The sequence below is a fragment of the Camelina sativa genome, chromosome 14, assembly GCF_030686135.1.
Source record: "Camelina sativa cultivar CO46 ecotype springtype chromosome 14, ASM3068613v1".
In the NCBI taxonomy this organism is placed as follows: domain Eukaryota; kingdom Viridiplantae; phylum Streptophyta; class Magnoliopsida; order Brassicales; family Brassicaceae; genus Camelina; species Camelina sativa.
The window spans coordinates 17,615,465-17,637,369 of NC_141893.1; the positions used below are offsets into that span (position 1 = coordinate 17,615,465).

The window sequence follows — 21,905 nt, forward strand, 5'->3', positions numbered from 1 at the left end:
TATTATTGAATTGATATATTAATTTATTTTTGAGTTCTTTAAAATTATAAAAAATAGAATTTTTAGTTTGAAAAATATTTTTGGATTTTTAGTATAATTTCTTCATAAATATTCAACAATTTTTTCGACAAAGTTTTCCATCAGTACATGTTGTTTTCGACGAATTTGTGATTTTAATTTTCAAAATATGAGTATTTGTTGTATTGAAAGAAGTTGTATCATCTACGTAACCAAAGTGATTTCAAACTAACAATATATAAAAAACACTCTCAGTTCTAAAATACGGTGGTGAATGAGGAAAGACTTAGGTTGTTGGTTCATAAATTTTAATTGATTTATTATTCTACATATAATTTAGAAATTCTCACATATTTTAAAATTAGTCATGTGGATTTTAAAATAACCAGATTAATATATTACCATCGTAATTGAGTTCACAAGCTGAGAGAGGGTGATAGGAAGGGGATCATGCATGGTTGGGCGAGGGTGAACGGCTGATTTCATCGATTTATATAAATAACTTTGTGTTAAGGAAAACGAGATGGTATTAAAAGCTCTACAAGACTCATCTCAAGGGGAAAGATGATCAAAACAAAAACACGAGTATGGAATCTAGACCGCAAGAAGAAATCTACTTTGGAGGAAGTTATAAAATGTAACATTACCACATATTATGAAGTGTAACATTGCTTCTTCATGGATTAATAGCTCCTTAACTAATTACAAGAGAGTTAGTGTTTCATGCTAGAGACGCTTTTCCAAGCATAGATGAGTGATGCGCTATGTTGCATTTTGTAAGCACTTTAGACTTTACAAAACCTGCATATTATCAGAGTGGTATTAATCTCAGACAATGTATCCGACGATAGAGGCAACTAATAACCATCAGGATTAACCAAGTCTCCTTGGTCCAGTGGTAAAACAAGAAAAGTCCCGCCATCTGTATTCAAATAGCATTAACCATCAAGATTGGTCAAGGTATTATTATCTCTAAAGAGAAATTCATGGCATAAATAAATAGGTTTAACAGATGGGATGGTCATCGAATAGCAGTTTCTACTAATAAAGTGGCGCATCATTGTTTTTTTTTCCTTCTTTGTAGTAATTTGTTTTAGACTCGACGTTTGCTTCTTAAAAAAAAAATTTATTTTTGACTAATGATCATTCTGCAAATTTTGTTAAACAATTTTATTTTATTTATACCTTGCGATTTATGTAATTGTGATATACAGACTTGAGTCATATTTGTTTTTTTTTTTTTTTTTTTTTTTTTTTTTTTTTTTTTTTCTTTAAAATGTTAGTTTCATAAGTATTCAACTAATATTAGTACTAGGTTTTGAACCCATGATATATTTTGATGAAAATTATATATAATTGATGATGGTAATAAAATATTATCTTATAAAAATATTTAAATTAGTATTAAAGAAAAAAATTAAATTTCAGATACACAATTTTTTAAAATATAAAAATCAGTTGTGTTATAATATCAAATCTGATAAATAAAAAAATCATGAACTTAACTCGACGTCCAGGCGAGGCGAATCAAACTGATGACCTCACATATCCTAAACCAATTATTTGACCACCAAAAAAATAAAACAATTTTATCATCATGTATTTAACTCGTTTTCATATTTAATTGATCGCTATCACCTATATTTTCGTGTTTTTTATTCAATGTTTTCTTATTTTTCATATTCTTTCTAGTCATTTTCATTATCAAATTTTGTGGTAATTGTCATCGTTACTTTTACCGTCTGGTTCTTTGTTATACTCTTTTTCTTCTTCTTCCTTGTCAACTTCTTCACATTTTTCCACTTAAAACCCTTTTTTTAGACTACCACACAACTTGTTAACCCATCAAACTCCAATAACAAAATCATTTCTTTTCTCACAAAAATAAAAAATAAGATAAAAAATAAAAAATTAATGAAAGAATATCAACTCATCTATATAATCATACACAAAAATATGTTTTACAGCTCATAAGAAATAAAAAGCACAAACGTAGATAAATAAGATAATTTATGTTTTACAGCAATATTTATAATATTTTAAACTTTTAAAAGGTTTCAAAATATAAAATTTGAACCTTTTAAAAAGTTTCAATACTTATAATATTTTAAACTTTTAAAATTTAAAAATTATAAAATTTAAAAACTTTTTAAAAGCTAAAAACTTTTAAAATCTATATATGATTGATGATGGTAATAAAATATTATCTTATAAAAAAATTTAAATTAGTATTAAGAAAAAAAAATTAAATTTCAGTTGCACAATTTTTTAAAATATAAAAATCAATTGTGTTATAAAATCAAATCTGATAAATAAAAAAATCATGAATTTAACTCGACGTCCAGGCGAGGCGAATCAAACTGATAACCTCACATATCCTAAACCAATTCTTTGACCACAAAAAAAATGAAACAATTTTATAATCATGAATTTAACTCGTTTTCATATTTAATTGATCGCTACCACCTATGTTTTCATGTTTTTTATTCAATGTTTTCTTAGTCTTCATATTCTTTCTTGTCATTTTCATTGTCAAATTTTGTGTTAATTGTCATCGTAACTTTTACCGTTTGGTTCTTCGTTATACTCTTTTTTTTCTTCTTTCTCGTCAACTTCTTCACGTTTTTCCACTGAAAAACTTTTTTTTAGACTACCACACAACTTGTTAACCCATCAAACTCCAAGAACAAAATTATTTCTTTTCTCATAAAATTTGTGAAATTCATGATTACCAGCATGATCAACACATGCACCCAATTATTGACACTTTTATCCATATACTTATTTGGTTTTAGATCCACACATTTAGAAACTTCTCAAACCAAAATCCTTACTTAGTTTATAATATTTTAAAAACATAATAAAATATACTAATAATTATTTATTTAATATGAATCATATGATATATAGAAATATGAGTACACTATAAGAACATATTAATTATAAATAAATAATATCAATTATTTATATCATCAAATAATATCAACCGTATCATATTATCAAATAACCGTAACCGTATATAACAATAACCGCTTGAACCGTAACCATATTTAAACGTAACCTTTTAACCGTTTGTTAAACGGTTCTGGTTAAGGTTACAAAAGTTTCTAACTATAACCGATAGTTAATAAACCTTAACCGTGACAACTGTAACCCTGGTCATGCCTATGTATAGCTAATAAAAAATGTGTGTTTGTCGTCCATCTTTCTTCTTTAAATCTCAAAATTTGACTCAAACATCAAGTTAAAGTCTTGCGATGTCAATCCTTCTTCCCTAGACCCAAAAATAAACTCATCTATAAAATCATACACAAAAATAAGTTTTACAGCTCATAAGAAATAAAAAAGCACAAATGTAGATAAATAAGATAATTTATGTTTTGCATCAATATTTATAATATTTTAAACTTTTAAAAGGTTTCGAAATATAAAATTTGAACCTTTTAAAAATTTTCAATATTTATAATATTTTAAACTTTTAAAATTTAAAACTTATAATATTTTTTTTTTTAAAAGCTAAGAACTTTTAAAAGTTTTAATATTTATAATATTTAAACTTTTAAAAATTTCAATATTTATAATATTTAAACTTTTAAAATTTTTAAATATTATAATATTTTTTTGAAACTGTTTAAAGTTTTAATTTGATCAAATAAAAAACCAGATCAAACCAAATAAAACTTTTAAACTTGGACGCCTCATAAATCAAGTTTTCCTGCTCATTTGTTGTTGGAAACATATTAATCTTATTTATAATGGTTCTGAACCATTGTCTAAAAAATTTTTAGCCGATGTAGGATGTTGTGCTTAGTTCTTTGATTTCCATAAATTTAAAATTTTCCTCTTTCTAAAAAATTCTGTAAATTTAAAAAATGTTAATGAATAACATATTAAATCATGATAAGTTGTTTAAAATAACTTTTAATATAAAAAATTATAGAAATTGTATAAAATGTCAATAAGTGATATGTTAAATTTTTATTGGTAGTTTAAAGTTTTATGTGAATGGCCTTGTTATTTATATAAAAAACTTATAGCTCATACTTATTAGTATAGATTCAACTTTATGTTGGTAAAATATCCTAAAAGTCAAATAAATAAATAAAATTGTAGGCCACTTGGACGTATCCCAAAAAGCCCAGCAGATTCTCCGAAACTTCGTTTAGTCAGAAGCTGACACATAAAAAAAAACCAAACCAAATCATTCCTTTTAACTCAATCCAAAAAAAACTTACTCCTATCGCCGATAAAAAAAAACCCTAAAAAATCTTCATCAATCCTCGCTCTCTTGTTCCGTTCGATCGTCGCTGTTCTTTTTTCACCGTGTTATGTAGGTTTGATCTCGTTTGTCTCCACTGACAAAAACCCGTGAGAGGCGAAAGAGAAAGGGTGTGTGTTCTGTTTTATTTTTTTAAGGGTTTACTTCTCGTTGACCCCAATCGATTCTGATTGTTATCGGAGATGGCTGATTCGTGTTTCAAAGCGGGTGAGTTTAGCGCACCTGGGTTTCGATTTCACCCGACTGATGAGGAGCTTGTTGTTTATTATCTTAAGAGGAAGATCTGTGGTAGAAAGCTTCGTATCAACGCCATTGGTGTCGTTGATGTTTACAAAGTCGATCCTTCTGAATTGCCTGGTAACTTTTTTCATCCTCTTTCTCTTTGTAGGTATCCTGATCAATTATAGTTTTGGTTGTTGATGATTCGTTGATTATGTGATTACTAGTAAGCCTCTGTTAATGAATCCGTTTCTGTCTTGTGATTTTGAACATTTCTTGATTTTCATATATAATCATTTTCTCTGTTGTTTTCTCACAATGTTTTGGGTTCACAATAACTTCTCTAACACGGCTGAATGTACGTACAGGTCTGTCGATGTTGAAGACGGGAGATAGACAGTGGTTCTTTTTCACTCCGAGGAATAGGAAGTATCCAAACGCAGCTAGGTCAAGCAGAGGCACTGTAACTGGGTATTGGAAGGCTACAGGAAAGGATCGAGTCATTGAGTATAATTCAAGATCGGTTGGACTCAAGAAGACTCTTGTTTTCTATAGAGGTCGGGCTCCTAATGGTGAGCGGACTGATTGGGTGATGCATGAGTATACAATGGATGAATATGAGCTTGGGAGATGTAAGAACGCCAAGGTATTATTATATATTTATAGCTCTTTGTCAAAATTATATCTCCTGGTCTCAGTTCATTATTAATTCGTAGTTAACTAAGCTTCTTTTTTTATTTATTTCTACAGGAGTATTATGCTCTTTATAAGCTGTACAAGAAAAGTGGGGCTGGTCCCAAAAATGGTGAACAGTATGGTGCTCCGTTCCAAGAAGAAGAATGGGTTGATAGTGATAGTGAAGAGGGCGATAACGTTGCTGTACCGGATGATCCGGCTGTGGTCCACTATGAGAACTGTCGTCCTATGGATGATCCTGTGGTTCACTACGAGAACTGTCGTCGTATGGATGATTCTGTGGTCCACTATGACAACAGTCGTCGTATGGATGATCCTGTGGTTCACTATGAGAACAGTCGTCGTATGGATGATACTAAATTTTGCAATCCTGTCAATGTTCGGTTACAGGACATCGAGAAGCTTCTCAATGAAATTCCAGATGCACCCGGGGTTACTACAAGACAATTTAACGGGTTTACTGGTGTTCCGCAGGTCTGTTTCTTCTCTCTTGCTATGAGTAATAATATGGTTTTGCTACCAACATATTATTTGGCTTAGGCTTTTTTTTTTTTTGGTGCTTCCTTCACTAACTGAATACTTGTATTTGTAGGGTAATAGCGCAGGAGAGATACAGAGCACATTGCTGAATAGTTCTTCTGGAGAGTTTGTTGACCCCCGGAACACTGGAGTGTTCTTGCCAAATAGCCAGCCATACAACAGGCAGTCTAGTTTTCAGTCCGGTCTCAAGTCTAAAAATTCATTTGAGGCTACCTCTGGTATGTCACCACTTCTAGATTTTGAGAAGGAGGACTACATTGAAATGAATGATCTTCTGATCCCTGAACTCGGAGCTTCTTCAACTGAGATATCCACACATTTCTTGAACAATGGTGAAGTCAGTGACATTAGTGAATTCGACCAATTGTTCCATGACATTTCCATGTCTTTGGATGCAGACCCTGTTTTTCAGGGAACTTCTACAGATCTGTCTTCTCTGAGTAATTTTGCTAACAACACATCAGACCAAAGGCAGCAATTCATTTATCAACAGTTGGACCAGACCCTTGAGAACCAGCAGAATAACTTCATGCATCCTAGTACAACTCTTAATCAGTTCACTGACAGTATGTGGTTTAAAGATGGTCAGGCTGCTCTCTTTGACCAACAACCACAATCTTCTTCTGGAGTATTCACTTCACATTCAACAGGTACTTAAAAGTCTCAAACTCGCATTCACTTATGTTGTCTGCCAAGTTATTTCCCATGAATTAAAACTGTTTTTTTTTCTGCATTTGTTTTTGAATTGAACCAAGAAGTGTATATATGATTACTCATAATACACTGGGTATGCCCTTTTGTTTAGATATTGAAACGTAATAACCTTAGGCCTTTTTACTGAGACTTTGTGAATACCAATTTGCTTAGGTGTGAAGCCTGAGTCTATGAATCCTACTGTGAGTGTAAATGCCCAAAACAAGGAAGGCCAAAATGGTGGTGGAACAAAGAGCCAGTTCTCATCGGCTCTGTGGGAATTATTGGAATCGATACCTTCAACACCAGCCTCTGCCTGTGAGGGTCCTCTTAACCAGACCTTTGTGCGTATGTCTAGCTTCAGCCGCATCAGGTTCAATGGAACGTCAGTGACTAGTAAAAAAGTCACAGTAGCAAAGAAGCGTATTAGTAACAGAGGATTTCTTCTGTTATCAATTATGGGTGCTTTGTGTGCCATCTTCTGGGTGTTCATAGCCACCGTTGGAGTTATGGAAAGACCCTGCCTCTCGTGATCTAGGCTCTTGATTCAGGATAAGTTTAGAAGAAAGCAATTCAACATTAGTGATTATGGAATCTTTGATTTATGTATAGAGTTTGAAAGAGCTAAGAAAAATAATTTTTAAAGGGGTTTTTTTTTTTTTTTTTCCTTTCTCAATTAGACTTTAATTCCCTTATGGGTGTTCAGTGCCACAATAATTTGAAGTTTGTTAACTTTTCTTTGTTTTTGAAGTCAAAGTAAAAGGTGTTGTCAATCCAACGAACGTTATAGAGGAATGACAACCTATATGGTATATGTGAGATGTCACTTTATTGGTTACGCTCCCCACATTAGATTGTCATTAGATTATTCAAGAGAAGCCTTCTAAAACTAATGTCCAATTTCTCAACTCTAAAATAATCAATACGTACATCTCTGTTTCACAAAAGCACTTTTTGACATATTGCGGATGTTCAAGCAGAGTGGAGTCCTAAGATGACAAATATGAAATATGCAACGATTTAAAACGTACTAATTTAACTCCCAATCAACTCAACTTCTTCTCTATTTTTCATATTTGCCAAATTTAGCAAACAAGTCGATCCAGGTTTTATAGCTACTCTTTCTTTATTCAATAGTATCATTTTCTCTCTTTCAGACACACTGATTGTGACACTTCTCTCCCATACAACGGAGAAGGCGTGTCACTTTCCTACAAACTCTAGTATTTAATGATCACATCCATCATCCGAACACATTCATGATTCATAAACTTCTTATTTAAAATCCTTTTAAAAGAAAAAAAAAACATTTTTGACACAAAAAAAAAAACATTTCTTATAACATCTTTACATGATAAAATTTGGGAAAATAATTCCCAATAATAAACTTTTTCTTCACCAAACATATAACGAATCGTACGTGGTACAGTGCTTCATTACAAATTGACAACGCTATATGTTATACGTGTTACCTGTAAAACATGACACGTTAATTGGTTCGTTTCAAAGGCTTTTTTTACATTACACCCAAGTGAAGAAAAACGACCTAATTCGAATATCAAATTAAATCGGACCGATTCTCATTTCATATAGGTTGGAGACTTGGAGTTGTTGGAGATTATGCATACGTTATATATATATATATATATATATGTGTGTGATAATGTAAATGCTGAAAAAGTATTTTTACAAGGATGATGAAATGTTGGCTAAAATTCCTGCAAATCTTAGCCCAAAAATGGAATATTACAAAAGAAATGATCTAATGGTGTTCTCATTACATTAACTAGCTAGAGTAGCAAAATTGTTTGTCTACATGTGTCTTATTCACAACGAGAGTCGATGGATAAACACTCAATGAACATATCATAACTCGAACGACTATACATATTTAAGCTCTTTGAATTCAAAAAATGGTTTAGCATTTTAAGATGTTAGATATCATTTGAACGTTTGTGGTTTTTGAAGTAGTTTTTTCGCTTTAGTTTTGCAATAACTTATTTTGTAGACTTGAATTTAGTTTTTGAGTGTGTTAAAAAAAATTTCGTTAAAACAAAATCTATAATTTTTGGGTTTTCTCCCGCAAAAACCATTGATAAGTTTATTATTATTTTTTTTTGTTTTCTGAAAAAAAATAAAATGATCGTCAAAATAAAACCAACAACTAAAAAAACTACCATTCAAATTTAAAAAAAAAAAATTACACCAGAAAAAAAAAAACCAAAATCTAAAAAAAATTTAAAAAACTACAATATTCTTCATGCATGCAGTCAATTCATAATTAATGGGCTGGAACAAGTGTATATTGAGCCCATTAGGCTCTCACAAACTTTGTAAGTCCAAGTGATCGCGAAGGCTGCTAAGTATAGCACCAAAGCAAAGCTGAAAATATCTTTCTTCTCAGATAGCCAACCAAATCAACTCAAATCTCATTTCTCCTTCTTTACCATTTTTCTTCTCTTCTCTTCTCTTCTCTCTGGCCGATCAAACCCTAGGATTTTCAAACCGTTCAATCGCCGAGGGTTGCTCTCACTGTCATGTAGGTTTGATTCTTCTTCTCTTCTGGATCTTGAGCGACGAAGAGAAGAAGAGATCTGAGGTCTTCTGCGAGAGAGAGATAAAGATTTGCTCCCTCGTTGACCCGATCGGTTCTTTTTTTGTTTTCTTTCTTTAATCGCTTGAGAATTTTCAATTATTTTCGAGAAATCTGCTCTGATTCGTTACGTAGATGGCGGAATCATCTCCTGATTCGTGTTTCAAAGGAGGCAAATTTAGTGCTCCAGGGTTTAGATTTCACCCGACTGATGAAGAGCTTGTCATGTATTATCTCAAGAGGAAGATTTGTAGGAAGAGGCTTAGAGTTAACGTTATTGGTGTCGTTGATGTTTACAAAATGGATCCTCAGGAATTGCCTGGTAAACAAACCATTTCATCTCTTTCTCTTATTTGATTCGAGATTAGATTTGGTTATCGTTGACTACTTGCTAAAAGGAATATGAGATAAAGTTGCATCAACTGATTTCGTTTCGTTGACACAGGTCAATCGATGTTGAAGACAGGAGATAGACAGTGGTTCTATTTCACTCCAAGGAGTAGGAAGTATCCAAACGCAGCTAGGTCAAGCAGAGGCACTGAGACTGGGTATTGGAAGGCTACAGGGAAGGATCGAGTCATTGAGTATAATTCAAGATCTGTAGGACTCAAGAAGACTCTTGTTTTCTATAGAGGCCGGGCACCTAATGGTGAGCGGACTGATTGGGTGATGCACGAGTACACAATGGATGAAGACGAACTAGGGAGATGTAAGTACCCCCAGGATTACTATGCTCTTTATAAGCTGTTCAAGAAGAGTGGGGCTGGTCCTAAGAATGGTGAGCAGTATGGTGCTCCTTTCCAAGAAGAGGAATGGGTTGATGATGACAATGAAGATGAGAACACTGTTGCTGTACCAGATCAACCTGTGGTTCGTTATGAGGATGAGAGGCGACTTTTCAATCCTGTCAGTCTTCAGTTAGAGGATATCGATGTGCTTCTCAATGGTATCCCAGATGCACCTGGTGTTCCTCCAAGATGTATTCCTCAGGTCAGTTTCTTCTCTCTTTGAATGAGAAAGATGATTTTACCACCAAGGTCTTGTTTTACATGTTCGTTTTGTTGCGATTTGCTCACTAAATGGATTATTTTAATTGCAGGTGCACAGTGAGGAAGAGCTGCAGAGCACGTTGGTGAATGATTCTGCTAGAGATTTTGTACCAAACAGCCAGCCATACAACAGGCCCTCAAGTTTTGACTCTTTAGAGACCACTGAAGCTACGTCAGTACCTCTGGTGTTTGAGAAGGAGGATTTCATTGAAATGGATGATCTTCTGATACCTGAACTTGGAGCTTCTTCAACTGAGAAAGCCGCACAGGTCTCCAACCATGGTGAATTCGGCGACTTTAATGACTTTGACCAATTGTTCCATGATGTTTCCATGTCTTTGGATATGGAACTTATTGATCAGGGAACTTCTACAAATCTGACTTCTGTGAGTAGTTTTGCTAATGACACATCAAACCAAAGACAGCAATTCCTTTATCAACAGCTCGAGGACCAGACTCCTGAGAACCAGTTGAACAACATCATGGATCCTAGTACAACTCTCAATCAATTTACTGACGAGATATGGTTCCAAGATGATCAGGCTGTTCTCTTTGATGAACAACAAGCTTTTTCTGGATCATTTGCTCCACCCTCATCAGGTACTTAGACTCATACTTGTCTCGGGGCACTCACCTTTGTTGTCTCTGCTAACTTAACTTATTTCCACTAAGCACGAATATTTTTTCTGCATTTTTCTTTGACCTAAATCAAAACATGTATATATGATACTCTGGCTGTTGTTATTCCTTGATTATCAAACCCTCTTGTTGATATATTAAAACGCAATAACTTTAAGACTAAGCTTTTCCACTGATACTTTGTGAATACTCCCCCTTTACTTAGGTGTGATGCCTGATTCCACCAATCCTACTATGAGTGTGCATGCCCAAGACCAGGAACGCCAAAATGGTGGTGGAACAACAAGCCAGTTCTCATCGGCTCTGTGGGCACTAATGGACTCAATACCTTCAACGCCAGCCTCTGCATGCGAGGGTCCTCTTAACCGAACCTTTGTACGTATGTCTAGCTTCAGCCGTATCAGGTTCAAGGCTAATGGAACGCCAGTGACTAGTACCATAGCAAAGAAGGGTATCAGAAACAGAGGTTTTCTTCTCTTATCAATCGTGGGTGCCTTGTGTGCCATCTTCTGGGTGTTTATAGCCACTGTTCGAGTCTCAGGTAGAACCGTCTTCTCTTGAAAGACTCGTGGTGGTTTTCTTGAACTCTTAATTACACAGGCAAGCTAGAAGAAGAAATCATGGGATTATTAACCTATTTTAATATATGAAGCTTTGAATTATGTACAGAGTTTGAAAAGAGTAAAGAACCGATAATTCTTGATAAAAGAGTTTCTTTTCTTCTAGATTGTCGTTGTTTTTTTTCCTGCATATCTTATCTTCTGGGTTTCAATATTGACAAAGACTCGCAAGAGAAGTTGCCCGTCTTGTTTTGGTTTTATCAAAGGATGCTCTAGAAGAGGTACTGTGAATCGTGAAGCAAACTCTTGTATTCATCTCTGTTGAAGTCTGCTGTGGTTTGAAGAGCTTCAGGCTGAGCTCTGGTGATCTTTATCTTGACGACGGTGATTGTGATCCCGATTGGTGGAACTGTTACTGAGGAAAGAGAGTAGGATCCGAAGGAATCTGCAAGCTTGAGAAACCAGAGAGCAGATACCGACAAGACAACCAACCGAAGTTTCTTCTGTTCTACTCATTGCAGCTTCCCAAGAGAAGGCTTAAAGCATATTTCATCCCGTCTCGTACCTCTTTGTTATTGATCGCTGAGGCGGTTTGCCTTACAAATTACAATTGTCGCCGCCACTCTTGAATGAAGTTTCTAGTTGCCGAGTCGGCTACATTTAAAAAATCTCATGCGGAAATTTTATAGGATCAGATAATGTTTTAAGTGATTTAAGAAAATGGAAGTATTTTGTTTCTCTTCTCGCCAATTCTTTTAAAAATGTTACGCGCAAATTATTTAAATATATTTTATTATTATAAGTTGGAAAAATGAGAAACAAAATCTTTCTTTATCGTTTCCTTACATAAAATTGAAAATTATTAATTATAAACTCTGTTTTAAAAATCCCCCTCTAACAACACTGATTACACTCCATAAAATCGTTAGGTCTACCCTTTTCGCTTCGATTAATGACTAATCTCCGTCTAGCATTCATTATCCGATTATATCGTCTAACCCGATTAATTCCTGCATAATTTTGTATATACCGATTATTTTTAAAACCAAATATAAATCAAATATATATATATTTCTATTATTTAGACATTTAAATTAAGAGTTTATGATGTTTTACAATAACTAATGTATAAACTTTTAATTAAAATCATTATTTTTTTTTCTTAATATTACGTTTTTATGTTTTTACCGTAATTTTAAAGATAATACTATAGCTTTATATTTTATTTGATATTTTTCTTTTCACATAAACATAATTATACGTATATTTAGTATTATATATTTTTAATTTATTATTAATTTTAATAAAATAATCCAAAAACTAGTTCCCGATTAATTCACGTTTAATCTCTGATTTTTTCGCTAAGCACTAGGTCCATCCTGATCGTTCGACTAGCGCCTAGCGATTTCTAAAACAGAGATTATAGATATCCATACGAAAATAAGCAAATTTATTAAAGAATTGTTATAAAACATAACATAAATATATATAATATTATTATGTATATGTGTGTGAAACGAGAGACGAGAGGTAAGTGAAAGAATTCATCTCTTTCTCTTGTGCAATTCCGGTCCGTAGCTAAAGCTGATAAAGCATAGGCTTTAAACAGTAGATAATATATTAAAATTTATGGGCATCATAATTGAAAATTAGTTATGGTACAGTGGTTATCGTCCTTCACACACTTGCAAAGCTTGACAAGTTGGAAACTGGGATATGTATGTTTTGAATAATTCTTTTTTTGTGTTTAGTGGTGAATAATTTTTTTTTTGCTTTATGCATCCAATTAATTTGCGCCGGATCTGCTCTTCTGTTATTACTTCTTGTCTTCATCGACCACATATATTACAGAAACTTAGTGACTAAGCTAAAGTAGATACATACAGTATATATTCTAGTAACTTAGGGATTAAGATAAATATAGATAAGATTAAATTTATTTAGAGTAGAAGTAATATGATGGATAATCACATGTATTATTATCCGGTTTATAACACTTTCTCTTTAGTATCCATCACCGTTTATCGACTTATTGTTGATATGGGATTTCTTGAATTCTCCTCCTCGAAATGATAATTCTTGGAGTTCGTTTATCTCGTACTGAATCCCACTTTAGGATCAACAACATACCGATTTCGTTTATGTGTATTATCTTAGATCCTTATAAGATGTGAAATTAGTATTATCTCCTCTCAAGATGATAACTTTTATGTTCATTCACCTTTTACCGAGTCTTATTTTTTAGATCGGTTATATTTGGGGTTTAATTTTCGGATTTATCAAAGAAATCAATCCATCATATATATACAATAAGTTTGTTAATCCAAAAAGATGGCGAATGAGCCAACATTATATGACTCTAGAGGTATATCCTACTACAGAAATAAGGAGGAGGTATATAACCATCGACATCATAAACAATAAATAGAAATTTAAATGAGTTTAAATAAACTTAAATAAATTCAACATAAATTAAATGTTACCTGAAATATGAATAAAGTGCAGTGCTTACAACCTCATGAAATGTGAACGGGAACATGCAATACTTTTAAAAGAACTTTTGTTCCCTCAACAAATTCTCAATGATTTTTAATATCATTGATTGACCGGGATTGCTTGACCGGAAATGTTATACTTGAAGCATAAGAGAATTTCATATTTCATATTATTTTGCTATCTTTGTTTTTGCATGATATAGTCATATACATGCTTGTTTCCAATATGGCTGATACTTGCGATACCATATTTATTTATAGTCTCAATATAATAATTTTATTAAGACAAAAAGTCTTTGAAACTCCATGAGTTTCTTTGGACTTCTGAGAATGCTAAACATTGATAATTATGAATCTGATGTTTTTGAAAGTCGAGAGACTAACTCATCTAGACTTTCCAATTATGTTTGCACTGTCTAAGATATACTGGCATGTACTTCATATATTTTCATAAGAGAAATATTTTTGATTTTAAAGACATTTCATTGTCTCGTAAAAACTCCAGCAATAAAGACATCGTACTAATAACATGTTATAAAACATAATGCAAATATATATAATATTATTATATTATATATGTATATGTGTGTGAAACGAGAGAGACGAGAGGTAAGTGAAAGAACTCATCTCTCTTCCTCTTGTGTTATTACTTCTTGTCTTCATCGACCACATATATAGTACCTAAACTTGGTGACTAAGCTAAAGTATATACATACATTATATATACTAGTAACTTGGGAATTAAGGTAAATATAGATAAGATTAAATTTACTTCGAGTAGAAGTAATGTGATAGATAATCACATGTGTTATTATCCAGTTTATAACATGAATAGATTTTTACGAAGTTATTAATAAATATTGACTAGGTGATATCCTGTGCTACAACACGGAAGGACACATATTGTAATTAATTTATGTATATTTCGAATGCATAAAATGTTTTGGTTTATGTGTTTTTTATAGTTTTGAAATTTTAAATAGTGTTGAGTAGTATATTTGATTTACTTACATGGTAAATGTTAAAATATATTTAGATAAGTACGTTGTTTAGACATCGTTAATCCTTTTTATCGTTTTGAAGCTTTTAAGCGATAACGGTATGCTTAAAGGTGTTAAATCCAAATATCATGTTTTAATTTGGTTTTAGTTTGGACTATTGCACGTATATAACCTACATGTAACTATTTTAGAATAGCAAAGACATCTCGTCTTATCACGTCTTGTCCTGTCCTGTCATGTTTCATCTCGTCCCTACCCGTAAATTTTTTTTATTTCACATAACTGTTCTCTTTTAAATAATTAACTATTGGATAATTTTTATCATCCAAAATTTTTGGATGAGAACATACTGAAATTTGTGCTTTTCTCACATTTTTTGACATATAATTTATTTCCTTCTACAAAGATTTGTTCATAGTACATAAATTAAAAAGCTACTTATTAATATTAATTTTTGCATAAATATATAGTAATACAATATAGTCAACCAATTGTAATTATTGAATTTTAGAGTTTTAAATACTTATTTTAGGATAATTACTATTTAGAAATACAAATATAAATTAAAAATTCTTTGCATCTTTTTTGCTTTTAGAAAATGATTTTTTTTTTTATCATTTTTCTTAAACAATAAATGTTATCCACGAAATAGTTTATTTTCATAAATATATATGATTTTTATTTATGATTACAAAATATATTAGTTACATAAGATTTTTTTATATATATTTCTTCCATATCTTGTGTTTTAGAGAGTATTTACAAATAAGTTGATTTTAGATATATTTTATATATCCATTAAACTAATTTGAATTGATTTTTATTAATTTCACATATCTTATATATTAATTAACTTTATATTATTAAGGCTATAATGAATACTTTACTATTTTAAAATACCTTTTAAAGTAATGTAATTTTTATTTTAAATCATTTTTCAAAATTAAACTGAATTTATTTATTTGTTCCTAAAATTATGAGGAAAAATATGCACAAGTATTAGCTGTAATTTCTTTTTCTTGTTTTTTTCGTTTTTTCCTAAAATATTTATAAAGAATCAGACATTTAGATTTGATTTATTATGTATTTAAACGTTTTTCTTATGTAATTCTAATGTATATGTTTTCCTTAATTAAATATTCTAACTGATTAAGATTTAGGCAAGAATGATTATGGTTGGTTTATTACATAATAAATATATTTGAAGAGATAATCGAGTCAACTAATCGGGTAATGGTTGATCTACATGTATCTGACTAAATTTGAAATGTTAGAGAATTTTATTTCAATTATATACTAATATATAAATAATTGTGGATTACTAACCTTTTTATTTAAAAATATCAAAACAAAGTCATTGTCTGTAAGTATTTAAGTATAGATTCGTAATTTATATGATAGAGGTAAAATGTACTTTTTGTATTCACAAAACTTAATATCTATATTTAGTATAAAAAAAATAAGGGAGATTTACTCAGATGTACTCCAAATTAGGTAATATTACTAGAACCAACAAATATTTTTTTTATTACTAGGATATTTCGGTTATTTTCAAAATACCCAGTGTGTCCTTGTTTTATGTTACAGGAAAAAACGTAATTACAAAAATGCCATTGCCACGTCAGAAATCGTTGATGTATATTAAATAACTCAGCCGTAACGCGTTTTAGAGGTAATGACGGCTGAGTTATGGTATGTTGGGGCTGATTTATGGAAAAAACATTTGACTATGAGCGGACGGCTGACTTAAAGAATAACTCAGCCAAGCGTTACGGCTGACTTAATGAAATATGGATGAGTTATGCTATAACTCAGCCGTCCTTACGGCTGAGTTTTCATCCGATGGTTGAGTTGTCAAAATTTTGGCTAAGTTATCACTACGACACGGCTGAATTAAATTTTTCCGGCTGGCTGAGTTATTAACAACGGCTGACTTATGAGATGTCGTTACGGCTGAGTTATGGTTAAACACTATAACTCAGCCGTCACAAGCTGACTTATCGGACAACTCAACCATTTTACGGCTAACTTAGTAGCAAAAGATTAATTACTATAATATCATTCAGTTACAGTTGAGTTACAAATTTTCAGTTGATTAAGCGGCTGAATTTGGCAGCCATTTTTTTGCTTTTTAATCACTGTAATAGTATTCATGTTGCGGCTGAGTTATAATTTTGTTTGATGGCTGATTTAATTTGGCTGATTTACATGTTCATTTGGTGGCTATCTTGCCACTTCGGACACATCATCCATGTCAGCATTCCATGTCATCATCTTCTCCGGAAATACGAAACGTCGTTCATTCGACTCTTGTTCTTCAACTGGTTAAAAAGTGTGCTTCACCTTGTTCTTCCCCTTGTTTTTCTCCTCGTTCTTAACTTCGTAATTACACTCATTCTTATTAATTTCCTCATTCTTTTTCATTTTTTTTCATGGATCCAGTTCCGGTAATTGTGTTTCCAGTAATTGGCTAAAAAAACACAAATATGTATTTAAGCAACACGCATGTTCGCGATGTAAACAAGTTAGGCACAATGTGGAAACTTGTCGGATGTAGTATTGTTTTAATACATTTGTTTTATTTTGTGTAATAACTCAGCCGTCAAGCATTATAACTCAGCTGTCATATTAATCGATGTGACTTTTCGTTTTCTGCTTTCAAATTATTTCTTGTAATAACTCAGCCCGAAAGCATTATAACTCAGCCGCCATATGAATCAACAAGACCTTTCGTTTTCCCGTAAATACTATAACTCAGCCGTCAAGTCGTATAAATCAGTCATTTGTTTTCAGATTATTTATTGTGATAACTCAGCCACAAAGCATTATAACTCAGCCGTCATATGAATCGACGAGACCTTTTGTTTTCTCGTAAATACTATAACTCAGCCGTCACATTCCGGAACTCGAAAACAAGGGCAGCTTAGATGGAAACAAACAAGACAACGACGACGAAGAGATAGAGAGCGAGAGAGGATAGCAAGCGAGTTCGACGAGAGATGACGGAGAGAGAGTAGAGAAAGACAGAATATCGCCGGTGGAATTAGAGTTCGACGACGAGAGAGAGAGTTTTTTTCCGGATTGTGAACAGTAAAAACTGTTCAGTTTCCCTCTTTTTTGATATAAAGAAGAAAATATGGATTCTAGAAAGAAAAAAAAACTGTATAATAAGATGGATTATGGAAAATGATGTGTATTTTAATTTATTGATGTGTATTTTTTATTATTTTTCTAATCAAAATTAAAAAAATAAATCTAAGAAATAAATTGTAATTATACTCATACTAAAATATCTGAGCAATTTTTTGAAAATTTTTATACATCAAGAATAAACCAATTTTTTGTTTTTGGGGTACATCTGAATAATTTTTTAAAAAAATAATTTACCAATTAAATATAGAAATTAGCCGACAAAAAGATTGATGTAATAAGGGACCAGAGTCTTCTTCACTTCTCTTACCGGAAAAAAAAGGTTGATGTAATAATGTCCGGCGACAACCCAATCCGAATCGGACTGTTAAGCTGCACCAACATAGTCCGTAAACTCTCTCGAGCCATCAATCTCTCTCCAAACGCAACTATCTCCGCCTTAGCCACCACCACCACCAGCTCCATCGAAGAAGCTAAATCATTTGCTGAATCTAACAACTTCCCTCCGAACACGAAGATCCACAGCTCCTACGAGTCGCTTCTAGAAGATCCTGATGTAGACGCCGTCTATTTACCTATTCCGGCTAGTCTCCACGTGGAGTGGGCTGTACGCGCCGCGTGGCAGGGTAAGCATATACTTCTTGATAAGCCTGTTGCTTTAAACGTCTCTGAGTTTGATCAGATCGTGGAAGCTTGTGAGGTTAATGGTGTTCAGTTTATGGATGGGACTCAGTGGATGCATAATCCTAGAACTGCTAAGTTCATGGACTTTATAAAGGATTTTGAGATTAAAACTGTAAGTCTTAAATTAGTAACTTAATCTTAGTTTCTTGAAATTAATTACACAACGATGGTTGGTTCATATATGCAGGTGCATAGTTGTTTCTCATTTGCAGCAAACGAAAACTTCTTAAAGCATGATATTCGTGTAAAAGCTGGTCTTGATGGGCTTGGAGCTCTTGGTGATACTGGATGGTACACAATCCAAGCAGCTCTTGTTGCCAACAACTTCGAACTTCCGAAAACCGTCACTGCCTTGCCCGGTCCTGTCTTAAACGATGCCGGAATCGTTCTTTCTTGTGGTGCATTGTTCGATTGGGAAGAAGATGGGATTACCGCGACGATCTACTGTTCCTTCTTGGCAAATCTAACGATGGAGATAACCGCGATCGGTGCGAAAGGTACGGTCAGTGTTCACGACTTTGTTATCCCGTATCGGGAAACCGAGGCTGCGTTTACTACGAGCACTAGAGGTTGTCTTAGTGAACACAAAGTCATGACCGAGCTTCCACAAGAGGCGTGTATGGTGATAGAGTTTGCTCGGTTGGTTGGAGAAGTCAAAAACAGAGGAGCTAAACCGGATGGGTTTTGGCTGAGCTTTAGCCGGAAGACGCAGCTGCTTGTTGATGCCGTGAAAGAGTCGATTGATAATAACCTTGAACCGGTTATTCTCTCCGGACGGTAAAGAAAGAGCTCAGATCATATGATTCAACGAACAAGTGGCATCAAGATGCGTTTGAGAAGATTTTCCTGCATTATAGTGGCCCGTAAGGAAATTGCTTCAGATATGGAAGGTATAATAACTAAAAGGATCTCCAAGGTGATTCTCGATATGCAGAGTGCAACAGATGATGGTTGATGGCGACAAATATACACATCCCCTGCAAGAAAGACAAAGGGAGATGTGGGAAACATTTCCTAGCAAACGATCTTGTGGGGTTTGAGGAGAATGTTAAGATATTAGTTGGCTATTAATTTGGTGGAGGTATAAATTCAGATTTCTATATTTATGAAATCTATATCTCCCAAAGATCACTTTATTAGAGAAGAAGAATACACTAATCTTGATCCATTGCTTGATTATGCTTGATGATGGATCCAAGTCTTCAGCAATTGATTTGTTTCTTCCCTTACTCCTTATTGCTTTGACGTGATCTTTGATGAAGAAGATCACTAATCTTTTTTTCTGGTGTGTATTTGGTGTGGTAGTGTTTCTCACGTTATGAGAACACAACCGTTGCAGTAATGATTCAACAACCACACACATATATATATATATACATGTATATATAATCACTTTTAAAGAGTTTTATTGGTTCGTAATAACTCCCCTTAATATGTATAGACATAACATATACATGTATATATATTATTTATATGATATAATTAAGAGAAGGGAAGATGGTTATCAATACATCCAAATTCTAATACATTAATTGAAACCGATTCATCACGGTGTCGTTTTTAATATAAGAATCCACAGTGTTAAATATAAACACTGTGGATTCTTATATTAAAAACGACACCGTGATGAAAGACACATAGACCACAATGTTAATATGAAAGACACAGGCCACACAACATATAATATAAAATATTTTTACATTCTCCTACTTGAATTTTGTGTCAAATTAATGGTTTAATAACTTTAATGCGCATTTTAATATCAAGTTCTCTTAACCTTTAATAACTTAAATAAAATCAAACTAATCGAATCATGGCGGTCACACGTCATTGAACGACATGTTCCCTTCCATGTATCACAAATCAATTCCAATTTTATATTATTCTTTTATATTGAGAAGAACCTTAATTCTCAAAATACTTATGTTATCTATAAACCATAAATGTGTATACATACTTTAATGATAATATGTTTAATAAAAAACAGAAACATAACATTAAGTGAATTCATAGTGTCTCATACATAATAAGCATCCTATAATCAAAACAGCAAGGTCTTATCTATAACACCTATACGCTCTACATGGCCAGTGAACACATTGGGTGGTAATCCCTTAGTTAGCGGATCTGCAACCATCATATCCGTCCTTATATGCTCAAAAGACATTCTACATTTCTGCACTTCTTCTTTGACAGACAAATACTTTATCTCCATGTGTTTAGCACCTTTGAGTACTTGTCATTCTTTGAAAAGAAGACAGCTGCAGAATTATCACAGTAAATTTTCAGCGGCTTCTCTATGTTGTCGACAATCCGAAGCCATGAGATAAAATTCTGCAGCCACAATGAATGAACTGTGGCCTCAAAGCATGCCACAAATTCGGCCTCCATAGTGGAAGAAGCAATGATAGACTGCTTTCCACTTTTCCACGATATTGCTCCTCCAGCTAACAAGAACAAATATCCAAACATCGATTTCCTACTATCAACGCATCCAACATAGTCTGAATCTGAATATCCATTGACCTCGAGGTCATCAGATCTCCTTTATGTAAGCATGAACTCTTTGGTGCCTTGTAAGTACCTGAGAACCTTCTTTGCAGCCTTCCAGTAGTCCATTCCGGGATTATTTTGATATCGACCCAACATACCAACAACAAAACTGATATCTAGTCGAGTACATGTTTGAACATAGTTCAAACTCCCAACCATTGATGCATAAGGAATTACTTCCATTTCGTTACGCTCCAATTCATTCTTTGGACATTGCATTTTACTGAATTTGTCCCCTTTCTGAATTAGAATTTTATCAGCAGACATCGCCGGCCCAACATTTACGAGTGCTCTACGCCAAAATTTTAAATCGTGCCCTTTTAACATATTAGAAAAAACATAACCAACAATAATAAAAATAAAATCACATTAAACCAAATTTACTCACATATGTGCAGAAGTAGCCTGTTGAAGAAACTAGAAAAGGAGAATATGTAAGATCGTCTCTGATTTTTTTTATTATTCTGCTCTAGTGTTTTCAAGTTTTAGGTTAAAAGGCCACAATTTATTTTTAAAGGCCTTTTACATTTTTTGTTTAAAAAAAAAGGCCTTAACAGATTTTTAAGTAAAAAGGCCTTAAAAAATTTAGGCCCGAATCCTTTGCTTCAGTGGCTTCTCATGTGGGTCGGGCCTGCCAGCAGAGCATTCACTCATTCTATATCTCTCTAAGACATTATTGATTCTGAGACAAACTTAGCAATCCTTGTGATCTATCTCGAATTATTTCTATTCCTAT

The 21,905-nt window shown here is 32.9% G+C and overlaps 3 protein-coding genes across 3 annotated transcripts; all 3 read left to right on the forward strand.

Moving 5' to 3' along the window:
• Positions 1-3,998: 3,998 nt before the first annotated feature.
• LOC104741989 (NAC domain-containing protein 16) lies at positions 3,999-7,201 on the forward strand. Its single transcript, XM_010462945.2, has 5 exons — positions 3,999-4,654; positions 4,885-5,162; positions 5,267-5,686; positions 5,805-6,402; positions 6,620-7,201. Exons 1-5 carry the CDS (start codon positions 4,480-4,482, stop codon positions 6,976-6,978), a joined length of 1,830 nt encoding a protein of 609 aa, XP_010461247.2. The 5' UTR covers positions 3,999-4,479; the 3' UTR covers positions 6,979-7,201.
• Positions 7,202-8,778: 1,577 nt separating this feature from the next.
• LOC104741990 (NAC domain-containing protein 17) lies at positions 8,779-11,451 on the forward strand. The gene is made up of 4 exons (XM_087485302.1): positions 8,779-9,360; positions 9,484-10,028; positions 10,138-10,687; positions 10,932-11,451. The coding sequence occupies exons 1-4, from the start codon at positions 9,174-9,176 to the stop codon at positions 11,285-11,287; spliced, it is 1,638 nt and encodes a 545-aa protein (XP_087341428.1). The 5' UTR covers positions 8,779-9,173; the 3' UTR covers positions 11,288-11,451.
• Positions 11,452-18,126: 6,675 nt separating this feature from the next.
• On the forward strand, positions 18,127-19,845 carry LOC104741991 (putative oxidoreductase At4g09670). The gene is made up of 2 exons (XM_010462948.3): positions 18,127-18,728; positions 18,804-19,845. Exons 1-2 carry the CDS (start codon positions 18,267-18,269, stop codon positions 19,395-19,397), a joined length of 1,056 nt encoding a protein of 351 aa, XP_010461250.1. The 5' UTR covers positions 18,127-18,266; the 3' UTR covers positions 19,398-19,845.
• Positions 19,846-21,905: the final 2,060 nt, after the last annotated feature.

Excerpts from the sequence above, each read along its gene's own strand:
- LOC104741990 (XM_087485302.1), top strand. The coding sequence starts at position 9,174 with ATGGCGGAATCATCTCCTGATTCGTGTTTCAAAGGAGGCAAATTTAGT. Across the intron at positions 9,361-9,483 it reads GGATCCTCAGGAATTGCCTG|GTCAATCGATGTTGAAGACA; the intron begins GTAAACAAACCA and ends TCGTTGACACAG. Across the intron at positions 10,688-10,931 it reads ATTTGCTCCACCCTCATCAG|GTGTGATGCCTGATTCCACC; the intron begins GTACTTAGACTC and ends CCCTTTACTTAG.
- LOC104741989 (XM_010462945.2), top strand. The coding sequence starts at position 4,480 with ATGGCTGATTCGTGTTTCAAAGCGGGTGAGTTTAGCGCACCTGGGTTT. Across the intron at positions 4,655-4,884 it reads CGATCCTTCTGAATTGCCTG|GTCTGTCGATGTTGAAGACG; the intron begins GTAACTTTTTTC and ends ATGTACGTACAG. Across the intron at positions 6,403-6,619 it reads ATTCACTTCACATTCAACAG|GTGTGAAGCCTGAGTCTATG; the intron begins GTACTTAAAAGT and ends CAATTTGCTTAG.
- LOC104741991 (XM_010462948.3), top strand. The coding sequence starts at position 18,267 with ATGTCCGGCGACAACCCAATCCGAATCGGACTGTTAAGCTGCACCAAC. Across the intron at positions 18,729-18,803 it reads AGGATTTTGAGATTAAAACT|GTGCATAGTTGTTTCTCATT; the intron begins GTAAGTCTTAAA and ends TCATATATGCAG.